The sequence below is a fragment of the Sipha flava genome, unplaced genomic scaffold, assembly GCF_003268045.1.
Source record: "Sipha flava isolate LNK unplaced genomic scaffold, YSA_version1 41_pilon_pilon, whole genome shotgun sequence".
Classification (NCBI taxonomy): domain Eukaryota; kingdom Metazoa; phylum Arthropoda; class Insecta; order Hemiptera; family Aphididae; genus Sipha; species Sipha flava.
This window is the reverse complement of record NW_020273144.1, coordinates 1,300,816-1,317,261: the sequence shown is the minus strand read 5'-3', so window position 1 is coordinate 1,317,261 and position 16,446 is coordinate 1,300,816. Positions and strand designations below refer to the sequence as shown.

Genomic DNA, 16,446 nt, shown 5'->3' with positions numbered 1-16,446 from the left:
ACATTTTTAAATATTATTAAATATGTTATTAATGGTTCTTTTAATTTAATTAGCAATTATGACTAACAAGATTTAAACATTTTTATATTAAAATATTGTTTTTCATAATTTATCTTCATAACAAATTTTAAATTACTTGCATTTACCCGGGTTCTAAGTTAAAAAAAAAAATAAATATATTCACGTATCAATACCAATATATTATGACACTTTTTACTTTATTTTTGTCTTATAAATTAACTAGGTACACTGAAAACATTACATGTCATGAAAAAAAAAAATTATATACTTAAAAAACATTTCACAATTTTAATTTTAAAAATATATAAATTACAGCCGATGTAAAAAAAAAAAGAAAAAATGGTTTGAATAAGTAATTATTTTTCAAGAGGTGCATAATTGAGAAGTTTTTCAATTAAATCAACATGACCAAGCAACATTCGTCTACAACAGTAGCGTTTAAGTCCAAGTGCATCCAAAGCATCACTGAAAGCAAACCAATCAAAAGTTAATAATATATAATAAATATGATAAAAAAACAAAAACAATTATATTATACTAATTTTACATTACTAAAAACAAAATAAAAATTAAATAAATTGGTAAAATCAGAGATGATAAAACATTTGAATTCTAATTAATAATATGAAAATTTTTAAATTAATTAATGACAAGCGTCACTGGCAGCTTACATGTATGTGACATACTTATTAGACTCTCGCTAATTAAAATAATTTAATAAATTAATATAAGTGTAATTCTCAATTTCAATGAAGAAAATAAAAAAATAATACTGGAATAAATAAAGTACAAAATATTAAATAACACAGAAATCATCACAAATATTTGTAACCAGTTAATTAAGTGTATATCACAATGTTTTTTTAAAAATCATTGATTTATAAGAATATATGTCCAAATTTTAAAAAGAACTAAAATCTTTGTTAATTCCTATTAAATTTACAAATAGAAACTGAGATATAACCATAATGTATTCATTTGCCATAAGTAATTATTTTGTATATTTAGAAATCGGAACTATGAAAACATGTAACTATACTGTATAAGTACAGTTACTAATTGGGTATAGTAAAAAAGGTTTTTGTTTCGTGTTCAGGGTTTGCAGTTGCATACCTGTAGATAATATTTTATGAGAAATTTATTTTTTGTAAAAAAATCTGTTGATTGTGCATTTTACACTCTTGCATATACAAGCTGCAATAAAAAAGATATTCTTCTTCTTCCACTTAGGCAATAACAATTAATGGTTCAGTCGACATTCCACGGTTTTAAATAATAACATATCAACTCTTAAGGTATCGGTTAAATGTATGGTCTTATAGTATAATGAAAAACAGAAAATTAGGGAAACATTCAACATCAACAGTCTGTTACGGATTTACATTAAGTATTAGAATAACTCTTATTATAATCATCATATATATACACTAATAATACGGTTACAATGATAAAGAATTATGGGCGTTAGCCAAATATTATACAAATATAAATCACATGATGATGACATGTTAAAGGTTAGTTATGTGACTTACAGAAGTTTAGAGACCAACCACTTAAGTATACAATAGGTAATCAATATTGAAACACATGTATTTTAGCGGACTGAGTTATTGAATATGAAATGTCCTAAATGTATTAATGACGTCATACGTAATAAAATATAACTCAATATATAATAAAATTATACTCAATACTTATACACAAGAACGGGATATATAAGGTAGTTCTGAACAGATCAATAGTCAGATATATTTTAGTCCATTTGTAACAAGCACTTTCGCGCTAGTTAACTTAATAAATTAAATGTTTTGGACTTAGAATATTTTATAATAAACCGTTATTACATTTAAAGTTGAGTTATTATTTAAAACATCCTCAACTCTATTCAACACCACGACAGTTGAACTAAGGGTACGCAACAAGTCAAATATAGAATGTAAGTTTTTAATTATCAGCCTCCTCACTTAAGTGACGAAATACATAAATTTCATGATTTTGTACTCTTTTAATTCGAATTAATTGTGCACTTAAGACCAAGGATATGGTATTGGTCATATAACACGACACTATGTCACTCACCCTTCGGTGTACTCGGCTTGTAACAAACCCAAGTAACTCTCCCATTTGTTCGCAATAACCTTGCCGCACGTAAAGCATCGGATAGGAATGATCATGGTCGGTCCGTAGCGTAATGCTCTGTAAAATAAAAGCAAAACAAACTCTCGAAAGTGGTGATGGTTTGAATTTCTCGCGTGTTCTGAAAATGCGCAAAATACAATAATTATATAAACATTGATACGACTGTTATCATGTTGAAGGTGCCATATTCGCGTGCGGTGCACAACGTTTAGGCTCAGTGCGTCCGCATCGTGCCGTCGACACAATGCTCTATTACGGCCGAGCGACGGGCGAAAGCCAACAGAAACAACAATAATTTGTATTTATTTGACTGTTTATTCGTATGGTTTTCATCCAAGTAATAACTATACATAGTATAACAAATTTGCAAAATTAAAAAAGGAAGACTCTGTTTAAAAAAAAAAAGCGTCCGTGTTATCTCCGTGTACCAAATGGAGGCGATCGTTATTGTAGATAAAGTAATTTTACAAGAAAACAAATGTACCATTATAATTTTATTCATGTATCGTTTTAAAATAATTATTTAGAGTTCGTTTCGGAACTGTAAACATTTTACCAGAAACTGGACAGTGGGGCAAATTGTCTTGTAGATTGAGAAAAAAGTCCAAGTTTTTGTTTGCTGCTGGATATGTTTTATACCGACAAAATTAATTTAAATTACAAAAAACAGTTTAATGCATCATGGTCATTAATCTTTAACGTTAGTTATATAAATTATCAAAACTAATCAACTTAATTTTACTACACATTGTTTCTTTATCAAACGTAAAATAAATTTATATTTAGGGATTATCTTCAATATCTGTAAAGTGTACTGGAATAAATTATCAGACTGTTGTTAATATTTGTGATATTATTATGGTACCCATCTAATATTTTAAATTAAAACGACCTTCAAGAAGTAAAAATAAGAATTAAATTATTTCCAGTAACATCTGCTGTAGCGATTACAATACATTAAAACTATTACAATTAATTATGATCATTGATACCCCAGTAAGTAGCATAATATACTCTTGTTCTCTATATATTAAAGTTGACCACTTTTATAACCAGTTGTGGAATATCAGCAATGAGGAAGGTTTGGAAACAGCAGCCTCCACAGTATATGAACCAGCTGAGGACACATTTCTAATGCTAGATGCCTTACAACTGGACCTTGAACATATAGTTATTGATCGACTGACTTGTCAAAATAAAGCTGTTGCAGATCCATGTTTAAAACGTGGACTATTATTAGTTGTTGAACTAGGTTGTGGTGCTGGTCTTTTAACTGCTGCTGTTGGTAAAGCTCTCCATAGTTGTGAATCCGTTGGGGTTCATTGCTTGGCAGTTGATGTAAACCCAGCTGCTTGCCATGCTACAGCTCAAACATGCCAACTCAATGGTGTCCAGGTGTGTTTATTCAATGTTTTTTTATCTATAAAAATTTAATTTTTGTGTTTTAATATGTTCTTGGTGTAGGTAGATGTGATCCATGGCGATTTGCTAACATGGATGCGGCATTTTGAACCTACCAACGCAATTAGTGATCACAGTAATGTATATGGCCCCATTGATATACTCTTATTTAACCCTCCATACGTACGAGGCCCTGATGGTGAACCTGCATTATCACCTACAACAACAAAAATCGACCAGAAAGATCAGGTTGCACAAGATCAATTGTTATCTATTATGGCAGATGCTGCTTGGCTTGGTGGTGGTCCAGACGGTGTAGACGTGCTTAAGCGGTAAATATGATATAATTTGCATTTTATTATGATTGTGCTTTTTAAAATTATTTTTATGTTGTGTAGGGCCTTGCATCAAGCGGCTGATTTGTTATCTGAACAAGGGGTGTTTTATGCCTTGATGATTGACTACAACTACAGAGCACTTGTGCGTGATGAAATGGAAGCCCGTCAAAAATGGACCACCAATAATGACATAATCTATAAAAAAACTTCAGCTGATGATGTCATTCTGACAACTTTTGGTAGTAACTCCACTAACAGACCTCTTGCATGTCACAAAATCTTGTCTCGTCATGTACCAGGAGAGCGTTTGGCAGTCTACCGAATTTACCGCCCACATATTTAGAACTCTACCTCTGACAATAATTGATTATTATTGCTTGCTATATTTGTGTTCACTTTAAATCAATATTCCAAAAGATATAATTGTTATTTAATTTTAAAAATGATTAAGTACATTATTATTACAATTAATACTGTTTATTTCAGTCACATATACATTTACTAAGAAAAATTTCTAAGCTTATTTTTTTATTTTTTTTTTTTTTTTTTTGCTAATACTTTTATTTACTGTGATTATAAACAATTTTTGCAGGTAGTCATCTTAATTTTTTTACTACTCATGGTAAAATTGTACAAATTGAATTATATATATTTTTATTTTTTGAAGGAATCAATCAGATTAAATCTAAAAATAGTTTAATTTTAGATTTATAAAATTGATAGAATGCAAGCTATATTTTTCAACTTCCTAACAAATCATTTTCTAATTAAATGGATTATTGATCTTTTAACAATTTTAGTATACATTTTTATTCACAATATACTTAAAAATCTCATTGAACTGGCAGGTAGTTAGTACCCAAATCGTATGTATGCATATAACTCTGCTTTATCTACTGCTCAACATATGTAGTTTTATAGGTGTTTTCTAATATAAATTAAATCAAATTAAATTTAATAAGAAATAAAGTAACAGGTTGATTAAAATGTTTACATATTTCTGAGTTGCTAGCAAAAGGAATTTATCTATATATTATTTTAAATAAAAAAAAAAATTATAGATAGGTATAAGTTTAAGAACTATAATTACAAATTTTACAACAATAAAAATATAATAATTTATTGTGTGATATTAATATTATTATATTATTGTTATTCTGTGATATTACTACAGAAGGATCACAATATCACTGCGTAAATCGTTGATAAGACCTGTTGTCACATGACTATCATTTCACTTTCTAGCAACGTCTGTGGTGTTATCGGTGTTGTTATCATTTATCGCACAAGCGATTTGGTATCCGTAAAATGTGCACTAATTCATATTTCTATCTCGACTTTCTTTGTTTCAACTAGTTACCCGGAATTGTTCGTAAGTATTTACGCCACCGACCGGCAGCCTTCCTCGTAAACATGTGCATAAACTATTGTTACATAATGCGTGTAGGTTCCTGGTACACCGGTCTCGCCGACGAAAAATAACGCCACAGCACCGTTTTGTCTATACCGTGATCTATGGACGACGAAACCCCGTCAGCCGTCTCGCATACTACGGCAGTAACGAATGATCGGGTGGATACACCATTGAACAGCTCTATAGCGGACTATTCGCCAGACGATGAGGACCTCGACGAAGCAGCAGTCGCCGCCACAGCTGCGGCCGAAGCCACTCGGGACACGTTAGCTGACGGTCTGGTAGCCAGCCTACTCAGACCGTGCGTGGACTGCCTGGATGCATCAGTTCAGTGCACAAGGTAATAATTATTGTTTTTCAATGTTACTATCTAGTCGTGAACTACTGTTATGTAATTGACACCATATACGTTTTTATTTTTTCGTTTCTGTTTGCATTAGGTTGAGCCAGCTTGATCTGAAACTACAACTCGACTCATTGGCCGCAGAATTAAAGCGTCTGTCGCTGGCCCAGCATGATTACTTATTTGCCGTTTCGTCAGCAACATCACCACAGTCGCCCACCACTGCCGACAAGATTGCATCAGTTACTTCATCCAAGACAGTTGCCAACACAAGTGTCCTACTAGACGGCTATGCTCGTAGACTGTGCGATGCTCGGGCTAAGATTGCTGTAGTGGGAAACATACTAGAGTCCACACAGGTATTATTGCAATTTGCTGTTTTTATATTGAAGCCATAAATGAATATATTAGTTTTTTCATTTTAATTCTATTTGGAACACTTCTATTTTAATAAACAATTTTATTTGCATGTTTTGTATATCAATTGGATGTATTATATTAACATTTAAATAAAGTTTTTTTTATGTTATGTTATTATTTTTTTAATGTATATTTATTAAATCATTAAAATTATCAATTAATATTTTTATTATTTACTGTTATCTATACAATTTTCCTTAGTCATTAGTTTCATAAAGTATTATTAATTATGTTTATTATATACCTATAGAAAGACTAATTTTAAAAAAGTTGACTACATTCAAAATGTTATCACTCTAGTTATTTTGTTTATTTTTATTCTTCAAAAACTAGTGAAGTATTTGAATTAATCAATTAATTATAAAAGTATATGTGATTAGAAATTAAGAATTTTTAATATATTTCATTAACTGATCAATATGTGGGAGAATTCCAATTAAAATTATATACTGATTTAATTGTTACAATGATAATTTATTATGTTAAATAGGACCGCCTACGAGTACTCTCTCACCGCATTGGACGAGAGCACAATAATCGCCGGTCACTTTTAGAACCTCCAACGGTAGTGAATGGTTCGGTCACAGAAGATTCAGAAGTGGAGGAGTTGGAAGATAAAATCATAGTAGAAGAAAACAATTATAATAAGGATGAAAATGATAGCAAACAGGTGGATGAAGCTGTAACATCAACAACAGCATCGGAACCATCAACATTATCATGATGATGGACGTTGCAGGCATCCTGGTATATATTTGTTGAATAAATATTGTTGTCAAATTTAAATACAAACTTATTGTTTATCATTATTATATATTTTATCATAGGTATGTGACAGTTTTAATTCGTCGACACCATTAATAATAGACCACCATTACCTAGAAGTTGCAACTGATATTATGGTCTCGATCATTTTCATTGTTGACCACTCTTAATTCTGGGTTGATGCATATCTGGAAAACAATTGGTTGCATCTGTCAGATGAAACAGCGTATGCTCTATGGTTATTTCTCTAATTGACTGCCATTACAGTTGGGATGTTAAATTCACATTCCAATACATATTATTGCTGTATATAAACATAAGCAATATTATTTTAATATATACATTATTATATTTATAAACACTATTGTATATTTTCTATTATAGTACTGCTACTTGTAATATTCGTTGAATTATTTAAATAAAATATACCAATTAAAGTTTTATTATTTTCATTCATCAGTAGATTCATTGTAGAATTGTATCAGGTGTTTTTCTTGTCCAACTAGAAAAACTGTCCGTCATTAAGATACCATTAGAAGCTTTGCCAGATATACAAAATAAAAAAACTGAGTACTTGCATTAGTGAAATCATACATAATAATATCAAAATTACTTTAAAATTTTTCTCAAGGCAAGATAAATATTAAAATTAAGCAAGATAGTTTAATTAATGTAATGTGGATACTATTTAAACAAAACTAAAATCAAATCACCCATTAATGACTTATCAAATGATTATAAACATTTTATTTCAAAAACGTTTGAGTTAAAAATAATAAACTATGGGTCAATTTAAAAAATTACAACCAAAATCAAATTATAATATATAATAAATTTACAGTTGAATCAATCGTCACTGATAAAACAAAATTGTTGTAATCAACATTGGTGATATGCAAATTCTATGTAATTAATTGTGTAATATTACCACTAAAACTAGATGAATATGTCTGATTATCAACTGATTATTCTTTTCTATTAAATGGTTCAAACACTAATGAAATTAACATTTGGCTATTCATTTGAACCAAAATTAAATTTTTTAAACAATGCATATTTTTAAATTGTTTTTATTAAAATTATTTATATTTATATTTGCTTAATAATACTATGGAAAAAAATATAAAGAAAAAATTAATATTGCTGAGGTTCCCTGAAGTATAGAAATTCTATTAGAATAATTTTACTTAAAAATCCTTAATTTTTTGTTCATTATTTATAAACATTAATAAAATAACAAGAGATTATTGTAATTTCTTATTAATTATTTTATAATTATAATATTCATAATATGCCTAAATACAATTAGTATATTATTTTAAAATGCTCGAAAATTAACAATATAAGTACTTATTAGTAAATTTAGTTTATTAATTTGCAGTTTGCAAGATAACTTATTACCATAATGAATGCAAGATATGATTGAAAACAACAGTCAGTGAAGTATAAGATATTATAATATAATCTGTAATATAATGTATGTATTTTAAATTTCATATAAAGTATTGATTATAAATATTAAGATAATTATATTAAAACATATTATACCATTATCATAAAGTAATAATAACTACATAAGAAGACTAAAATTCAAATAAATATACCATTGAACAGTAAAATAAATAAGTTATAAAACTGTTATTCTAAATGATTATCTAATATAAAATTGAATAATATTTAATAGTAATAGTTAGTTTTTGACTATAGTGTTAATATATAAGATATATATGCATATAATATATGTATATACGTACATAATATACTAAAATATTAATTTACTTGGGTTTTTGCTATAATGATAATTATAATAGCACTAGAACTATATTTGCTAAATATTGATTAAATTATTAATCATTTTTACTAAATTAATATCAATAACTAATAAACTAAATTTGTTATAACTAATAAATATAAAATTGATTAAATTTTATAATATTTAATTAATAATTTATATAATGATAATAAATTATGTGAGTACATTATTGTTAAATAAAACAAAAATTAATTTAGTAAATTATTAATTAAAACTATTTATTAATTTAACCAAAGTTACATAGGTAAAACTACATAATATTTTAAATAGCTTTTAAAACGGATTAAGATTATGTATAAATTAATAAAAGTAAAAATATTGTAAAAGACACATAGTATCTAGATTTATAATTACATAATATTATTATTTTATCTGAAAAAATCAATATTCACATTGATTTACAATTAATAGTTGATATAATTTAAGATAAAACTACACCAACACCTTGCTTGTAACTTAGTGAGAGACCTAAATATATTTAAATAAAAATTAAAAATATAATATTATAAACTATAATAATTTTTATGAGACATGTATAGTTCATATGGCTATATATTACTAAGAAATTACTAAACTTGTAAACAAATTAATTATAATACATTCCACCTAATAGTAGTATTATTAAATATTAATAAATATAAAATCGTAATCTACATACTAAATGCTGAACACGCTTTTATGAATAATATGCTTAGTATGGGCAAAACAGAATGCAGAACTGAATTTATACACTCAAAAATTCTTAGTAGTTCTAGTAACTAAAAGTTCAAATTAAAAATACTGCAAGTAAAACACATCCAACCAATCATATGAACTTACTGCGTATACGATAAAAAAATTGTTTTTTAATCATTATCATATATGCTGGAAAAATTAATAGTTAGATTATGGGTCATTAGAATATAACTATACTTACATAAATATGCTTAAATAATTATAGTAGATTTATGTTAAAATAAATTAAATATAATTAACTATTAATTAATAAATAATATGTTATGGTTATTATAACCCAAGGGATTAATATAAATTTTTATCGGCATCATAGTATAGATCGGCGGCATCGGTCCGTAGAGTTGTTATTAATGTTGTCTAATACAGCAGGATCTTGTGCGCCACAGGCTTGCGACAAATAGGACAAGGTTGACCAGGAGCCATACGATCTCCGCACAGTTGACATGTTCCATGTCCGCACATAAATACCATATTCTTCAATCGGTCCAAGCAAACGGGACACATATTCTTTAAAATATTTCAAATTAATTAATAAAATAAGCACATTTATATACATATACATGATATCATGTATTTTATTATCTATACTACAAAACATATACCATTTCTTTGAGGTCATTCAATTGTTGCATTAACTTTTCCACCAACGCAGGGTCTGATGAATTGGAAGCCACTTCAGAGGGTGGTTTGGGACGTTCATGTGGGACTGGTGAATTGCTGATGTCCACTGACTTTTGATCCTGCCCGTTGGTTTGTTTATCTTGCTGCTGAGTTACAGTGTTATTAGCTACAGTGAAACTGGTGCTGTTAGAAGTGGAAGGCAAACATTCTATGTCGTTGCTGCCACCTGCCGTGATGGTCATTTGTCCACTTGCAGAGGATCCTCTGTTAATAATGTAAACAATTTAAGAAAAAACCAAAGAAAATACTCATAACTTAATAATTACGACAATTATACTCGTCGAGATAAATAAAATATAGAACCTCGATAACTCAAATCGGTTATGTGTAAAAAAAAATTCGAGTTATTGAAAATTCGACTTATGGAAAACCTCGATAACTTGAACCGGCAAAAAAAATTCGAGATACCGAGAATATTATTTTATATAAAAACACAAATACTTCATTTTATAATTTTATTTATTTATATATTTACTAATAGTAAGAAAATACTATGTAATGAATAAATTAGAACTATTTTTTAAAGAAACCTGATATTTTTGATTATTTTTTATTGATTGTCCTATCTATAAAGTTTTCGATAACATTTAGAATGGCAAAAATATCGTCTCCAATTTTTCGTTGTTCTTGAATGTACTTACGTACAACCTGTAAACTATCAAATGCCTGGGCAAGAGTAGTATTAGACAAAGCTATATAATATCGTTGAATTCATAATTGTACCTTTTAAACATTAGGTAAAGATTAGATTGATAAATTAATTGATTTTAAATTACGATTATCGTTAATTATAATAATACACTTGCTTATTTGACTTTCGAGTTATCGAGCCATGTACGTGTTATATAATATATAAATTCGAGTTATAAGCCAAAATTAAATTATAATACTTCGACATATTGATAAATTCGAGTTATCGAAAATTCGACTTAAAAAAGTTCGAGTTATCGAGGTTCCACAATACATTAAAAATACAGCACAGACTTGAATCTAGGGGAAGTGTAGAGGTATTTAATTAAATTGAAATACACTAGAATGTCACGTACAACACTAGCAGATAGTTACCAACGATTTTTGTGTTGAAATTATTACAAGACATTATTCGTATCGTAAAAGTATCTATAAAAGGTATAAGGCAAATTAAAAAAAAAAAGAAAAAAAGAAGAAAAAAAAAGGTTTCTATAAATAATCATTATTAATTAATATTATTCTGGATATTCAGTTTCAATTTCATATTGTTATTAAATTTATATTGTCTGACATAATGATTTAATGTAAAATGTATATAATTATTCATATTTTCTTTTTTATTTGGTGTTTTAAAATATGTATTACTTGTTAGATTAAACATGCAGTGCAAAAATATCGTATCTAATCGTACCCGTTGTTATCTGTCATGTTGCAGCTGCTGTTGCTGCTATTAACGTTCATGTTAAGGCCACCAAAGGCTTGGCTTATGTCAGTATCATCGTCCTGGTCTTCAGAATTCACACTATTCGAGTATTCGTTGTCCAAGTTAACAGTGGCTCCATCAGCAGTGGAAACAGACGATGTGGATGCTTCGTTGTCGGAGCCCACAAGTGTCGGATCAATGAGTGCCACCTGCTTCAAGACCTCAGAATATTCAATGCCAAGGGACACCAATCTATAAAAGATATTCGCTCGCTTGCCGGTGAAATTGGGGAAGCCATCCTTGGAGAAGGGGGGATGTTTAAAGCATTCTTTCGGGGATCCGGGGTCACCGATAGCTATCGAGGCGTACGCGTCGTGATAGGGCGCTTTAGTCGTGTAGTCGGGTGGCATGTTGTAGAGCATGAGTTGTGACGGCTGAGGCCACTGTTTTGCAGGAGCCGGAGGTGATGTACCGGATTCCGCGGCTGCGGCGGCGGCCTGAGCGCTGCGGGTCCGGGCCGCTGCGTCACAGCATTTGATCAGAGCTCGGCGTAACGGCTGGTCCGCAGGACACAGATCCAACGGCGTTTGTCCACGATTGTTTCGCACCCACAGGTCGGCGCGACCAGTGCCAGCGAGCACGCATACGATTACCGTTGCGTTGGGCGGTGGCGGGATCGTATTGTTGTCTGTCGCGACTGGCGAGGTGGGCGCCGACCGGGATCCTGGGCCACGGGTGGGCTGGCCCAAAAGATTTCGGCTGCCTGGCCCAGAAATTGCCATCGCGGCGCCCAAGGCAGCGGTGCGCGCTTCGCCCGCTACTTGTGGACCGGTTTGATCATCCACGGTCTGCTGACGTACATTCCATAACGGAGACTTCTTAATCCGCCGTCGGTAATTCAGTTTCTTGGGCTTGTTGCTTTTGGGTGCCATGGAACTGTTCGCATCGGACTGTAAAAAAAAAAAAAAAATTCCAAAGATATAATACATGATATATTGTATCACTGCATTGATTTCCAGCTCCGATATTAAGGGTCACTACAGTTATTTATTTACTATGGGTATTGAACTTTATAATATAATTTTAAATGTCTAGCCATCACGTAATCAAACACTTTTTCAGGGAACCTAAACCTAATATTATGGCAGTCTTTCGGTCTCTGAAGTCACGAAAATATTTTATCACGCAAAATTCGTGCAAGGGCCGTACCTAGAATTACCAACAAAATATTTATATCAGTCAGTCTATACACTTGAGATTTATAATAATCACTGGAGCATAATAAAACAATAATTACATAGCTACGAGCTCAGAAATTACTTACTGTTGAAGCTACCGTCGCAGGTACATCATCTTCCTTTTTTTCACCATCAGAAACATTCTCGTCGCCTGTCGCATTTAAGTGCAAACGTCTAAATTCTTCGGTCTGTCCGAGCAATTCGGCCATTAATCTCTGCACAGCGGACACAGGCGAAGCGAACATTTCCAAGTACGCTGGGCCTTTGGCAGCCCACAACTCGGCTGCCTGTTCTACGGGACACGGGTCTTTCGTCACAGTCCGGCTTACCGGAGAACACTCGTCTCCAAATCTTCGGTATTCGCGTATGACGCGATTGCCTGCGAGAAGGTTGCGAAGTGTTATTCCACCACCGCCGTCATCTCGGAATTTTGAGTTTGGATCTCCTGGCATATATCCTAAGCTCATCCCAGGCGCTGGAGGTGTACCCACCGTCTTCAGCTGCAGTAATGTGTGATGACGCAAAGCTTCATGCATAGGCGTATCACCGTCTTTATCCGGTATGTTTGGGTCGGCGCCGTGACGGACGAGGAGCTGTTTTTGACACGAATACGATTTTATAGTATAATAATTAAATTATAAACACACATTATGTCGAGATTACTGCAAAAATATATAGTAAAATTAACTATAAATATACTGAACCTTAACGATGTCAGCGTGTTGGCGTTCCACGGCCAGATGTAGAGCCGTCTGTTTGTTGACGTTACGTTTGTTAGGATCGGCCCGGCCGCGAACTAGAAGTAATAATGCCACGCGATCGTGGTTATTTAAGGCAGCTAAATGGAGCGCAGTGTATCCGTCGTCTTTGGGCTCATCCACGATCCAATATCGGTGGCCAGCGGCATTGTTACCACGACCACCGTTGCTGGCGATCCAATCTAGTATGATGGCAGTAGCTCTGTAACAAAATGAAATAATAATAAGCGGTGATTAGCTGTAGTGATAATAAGTATTAATAAAACAAAATGTAGCATTACAATAATATCGTTGTTAATATGCAAATCACATGGTGGTCATCATTAGACGAATTTTAACTATATATAGATAAAACACAGTTCATGATAGTACCATAATACGTGAAAACCGCGAAAGAGTAAATTTTGAAAATAAAACTTCCAGATTAACATGATGTACATTTACATTTCATCCTTTATTTATTACAAAACCGGAAAATATAATACATCTCGCTGTGATTTAAATTTAAATAATTTACGCTTTAAATAATTAACTAATTTTTTTTTTTTTTTTTTTAATGAAACAGCAAGCTAATTATTTAAAAAAAAATTAAAAACCTTTAATCAGTGTAAATGGATTAATGTATAAATTTAAGATAGTTATAAATTAGACAAAATAATATTTTACATATATACGTTTATATGATTATATATTTTATATTTTATTTTTATATTATATTTATGTCATTCATGTCATTATACAATTACAGATTAAAACAATATAAATTAATCAATTTATATTTAAGACAACCTAATTCTTAATTTTTTATCTAATTTTTAGTTTAAAATTATACATGTGTATTAGTTGTTTTTTTTAACGTTTTGGTTCTTAAATATATAAAACTATTTTCAGAAATACTGTGCACAGACTCCATAGCATTGTTATCATGTTTTTTGTATGTAACTTGTCTTTTTTATAAAAATTTAACTTTTCATTAATTTAAAATAAAAAATTATTGTTCTGTTCAGTTATTAAAATATATCAAAAATAATTTTTAAATATTACCTAGTAACTAATTCAAGCTTACATAAATTACACAAATTATTGAAAACAAAAACATGTTTGAGTAACAATAAGTAATTGGTACAAATAAGTTATAAAATTAAACCCTTAGAAATGTTATTAACATTATTATTCTGAATAGTATTTATAAAATTAATATATAAATATAAATAAGACTAAACCAAAACAATGGCTTGAAATAACTTATATGTTATAAGTTTATGACTATAACACCAAATAATATAGACAGGACTTCTAGAAATCGCATATTATTAAATTTAAAATTAATTTTATTTTGTGTAAATAAAAACAAATAAGAGCAACACACACATGTATGTAGCTAAACTAAATTTGTAATTTCATTATACATATTACAGTTCATTTTTTAACATGATCAGAAAGTATTTGACAAAAGTATTACATTTGTTAAATTTAATCTTATTTTAGCAATAATATTTAAATATATAATGCTAGAAATTAATATAATAATACATACTTCATAAAAAAACTTTTATTCATTTATTGCTACACTTAACTATAAATAATAAGATATATTTTACTGATACTCGTTAAGTATATAAATAATTAATTAAATCGATACATTAAAATGTATGAAATCGCATATTATCAATTAATTCATATTATGAAATAGAAAAAGAAGTTAAATTATTTTAGAAAAGACACATACTCAGTAACCTATTAGATTAAACACAATTGCGTATGATGTTCACATTATACGGAGTATTTCAGAATGTAATACAAATATTTTAAAAACATATTTTTTTTATCGAAATAAATCAAAATTATAGAATTTTTTTTTTTACAGCATCTAATATACGGATGCTATTTTATCACATTTTTAACTTCATATACGATTTTTCCGCTTCAGAAATTATATATTTTTTAACGTTCATAATAAGTAGTTTTTAAATTTTATCATTACATTATTATATTAGTCGTTGATACCACCATCTACTACAGTATAGTGTGATATCGCGATCGAATATACCCCGCGAAAATGAAAATTTTCAATTTACGTGGAAGTGGTTTGATGAAAAGGGATGGTAGCGGTCAAAACGCCTTAGCGATCGTCACTGCATTTGGAACACCGAAGTGTACAAACTATAATTATAATTATTTTTTTTAATCAAAATGTTTATTGAATTGGGATAATAGTATCCTGCTCCATCAGAGTTTTATTTTTAATCAGTACACAAGCATGTATATCTATGTGTAATAAAAAATGTATTGAAATTCTGTCTGTATCTAGCACCTGCAAACTTTTTCCATCTATAAATACACACGACTCATGTGGCTTTCATGTACATAAAATAAATAATATAAACACAACTGGACTTTATTATTTAGTATTTTGAGGAGAACGAAACAACTACTAATTAATATATATACTTCGTATGTACAGTATTCGACGGGCGTAGAACAACAGCTGTAGTAGTTGAATGTATACAGTGTATAACAAACAGGATAAAAGATACGCCACCGTATCTCACGTCATGCAGGAACTTTATAAATATAAGCCGGCGTAGTGGGTAAGCGGGAGCAAGGGGAATGACCCCGCGACGGATTTGGCAGCAGTATCAAGTTACCTCTTAACCTGAGACCCTATTCTTAAAAGATGAAAAATCATTGTGGAAAATATGTGCCTTAAAGTAAAATCTTATCATTAACCCAAAGTCAATGTATAATATAGAATATAATAATAACAATACAATAATATAAACAAAGTATCCCACGATGATTTACTAATTGCGTAATCTTCAGACAAATAAATGTCATAAAATTCCATCTTTTTTTAAAATTACTTTTATGAGCTTATAAAACTAATTTTTAATAATTTGGAAAAACAAATATAAAAGATAGACCATCTAATAGTGATTATTTTTCTAAATATTTTAATTGTCTAATACTCAAATTCATAAAATTCA

The 16,446-nt window shown here is 30.0% G+C and overlaps 4 protein-coding genes across 12 annotated transcripts in view; 2 read left to right on the top strand and 2 right to left on the bottom strand.

Annotated features, from left to right (window-relative positions):
* Positions 1–342: 342 nt before the first annotated feature.
* LOC112689012 (DNA-directed RNA polymerases I, II, and III subunit RPABC5) lies at positions 343–2,294 on the bottom strand. Its single transcript, XM_025562505.1, has 2 exons — positions 2,101–2,294; positions 343–486 (listed from the first exon to the last, which is right to left on the bottom strand). The coding sequence occupies exons 1-2, from the start codon at positions 2,193–2,195 to the stop codon at positions 378–380; spliced, it is 204 nt and encodes a 67-aa protein (XP_025418290.1). The 5' UTR covers positions 2,196–2,294; the 3' UTR covers positions 343–377.
* A 133-nt stretch (positions 2,295–2,427) lies between these two features.
* LOC112689010 (hemK methyltransferase family member 2) lies at positions 2,428–4,410 on the top strand. 7 transcript variants are annotated; one of them, XM_025562501.1, is made up of 6 exons: positions 2,625–2,860; positions 2,947–3,021; positions 3,090–3,156; positions 3,217–3,555; positions 3,625–3,893; positions 3,960–4,410. In XM_025562501.1, exons 3-6 carry the CDS (start codon positions 3,139–3,141, stop codon positions 4,240–4,242), a joined length of 909 nt encoding a protein of 302 aa, XP_025418286.1. In that variant the 5' UTR covers positions 2,625–2,860; positions 2,947–3,021; positions 3,090–3,138; the 3' UTR covers positions 4,243–4,410. The 7 variants fall into 7 exon arrangements, with proteins under 7 accessions (XP_025418289.1, XP_025418283.1, XP_025418286.1 ...); XM_025562504.1 differs by lacking the exons at positions 2,625–2,860; positions 2,947–3,021 and adding an exon at positions 2,428–2,618; XM_025562498.1 differs by adding an exon at positions 2,428–2,618 and having other exon boundaries at positions 2,688–3,156.
* Positions 4,411–5,054: 644 nt separating this feature from the next.
* LOC112688952 lies at positions 5,055–7,228 on the top strand. Its single transcript, XM_025562399.1, has 5 exons — positions 5,055–5,271; positions 5,347–5,653; positions 5,754–6,015; positions 6,567–6,823; positions 6,904–7,228. The coding sequence occupies exons 2-4, from the start codon at positions 5,415–5,417 to the stop codon at positions 6,798–6,800; spliced, it is 735 nt and encodes a 244-aa protein (XP_025418184.1). The 5' UTR covers positions 5,055–5,271; positions 5,347–5,414; the 3' UTR covers positions 6,801–6,823; positions 6,904–7,228.
* A 1,907-nt stretch (positions 7,229–9,135) lies between these two features.
* Positions 9,136–16,446, bottom strand: part of LOC112688968 (E3 ubiquitin-protein ligase mind-bomb) — a 42,793-nt gene continuing 35,482 nt past the window's right edge. For all 3 annotated transcript variants that reach the window (XM_025562426.1, XM_025562427.1, XM_025562428.1), the window contains 5 exons: positions 13,406–13,661; positions 12,788–13,294; positions 11,452–12,413; positions 9,992–10,274; positions 9,136–9,896 (listed from right to left, as the gene is read on the bottom strand). In XM_025562426.1, coding sequence (XP_025418211.1) covers positions 9,747–9,896; positions 9,992–10,274; positions 11,452–12,413; positions 12,788–13,294; positions 13,406–13,661 — 2,158 coding nt within the window. In that variant the 3' untranslated portion in view covers positions 9,136–9,746. The remainder of the gene's footprint in view (positions 9,897–9,991; positions 10,275–11,451; positions 12,414–12,787; positions 13,295–13,405; positions 13,662–16,446) is intronic.

Bases quoted from the DNA above. Each gene is read 5' to 3' on its own strand.
- LOC112689012 (XM_025562505.1), bottom strand. From the start codon at position 2,195: ATGATCATTCCTATCCGATGCTTTACGTGCGGCAAGGTTATTGCGAAC. The intron at 487-2,100 runs GTGAGTGACATA...GTTTGCTTTCAG, and splicing joins CAAGCCGAGTACACCGAAGG to TGATGCTTTGGATGCACTTG.
- LOC112689010 (XM_025562504.1), top strand. The intron at 3,556-3,624 runs GTGTGTTTATTC...TTCTTGGTGTAG, and splicing joins GCCAACTCAATGGTGTCCAG to GTAGATGTGATCCATGGCGA. The intron at 3,894-3,959 runs GTAAATATGATA...TATGTTGTGTAG, and splicing joins GGTGTAGACGTGCTTAAGCG to GGCCTTGCATCAAGCGGCTG.
- LOC112688952 (XM_025562399.1), top strand. From the start codon at position 5,415: ATGGACGACGAAACCCCGTCAGCCGTCTCGCATACTACGGCAGTAACG. The intron at 5,654-5,753 runs GTAATAATTATT...TGTTTGCATTAG, and splicing joins GCATCAGTTCAGTGCACAAG to GTTGAGCCAGCTTGATCTGA. The intron at 6,016-6,566 runs GTATTATTGCAA...TATGTTAAATAG, and splicing joins ACATACTAGAGTCCACACAG to GACCGCCTACGAGTACTCTC.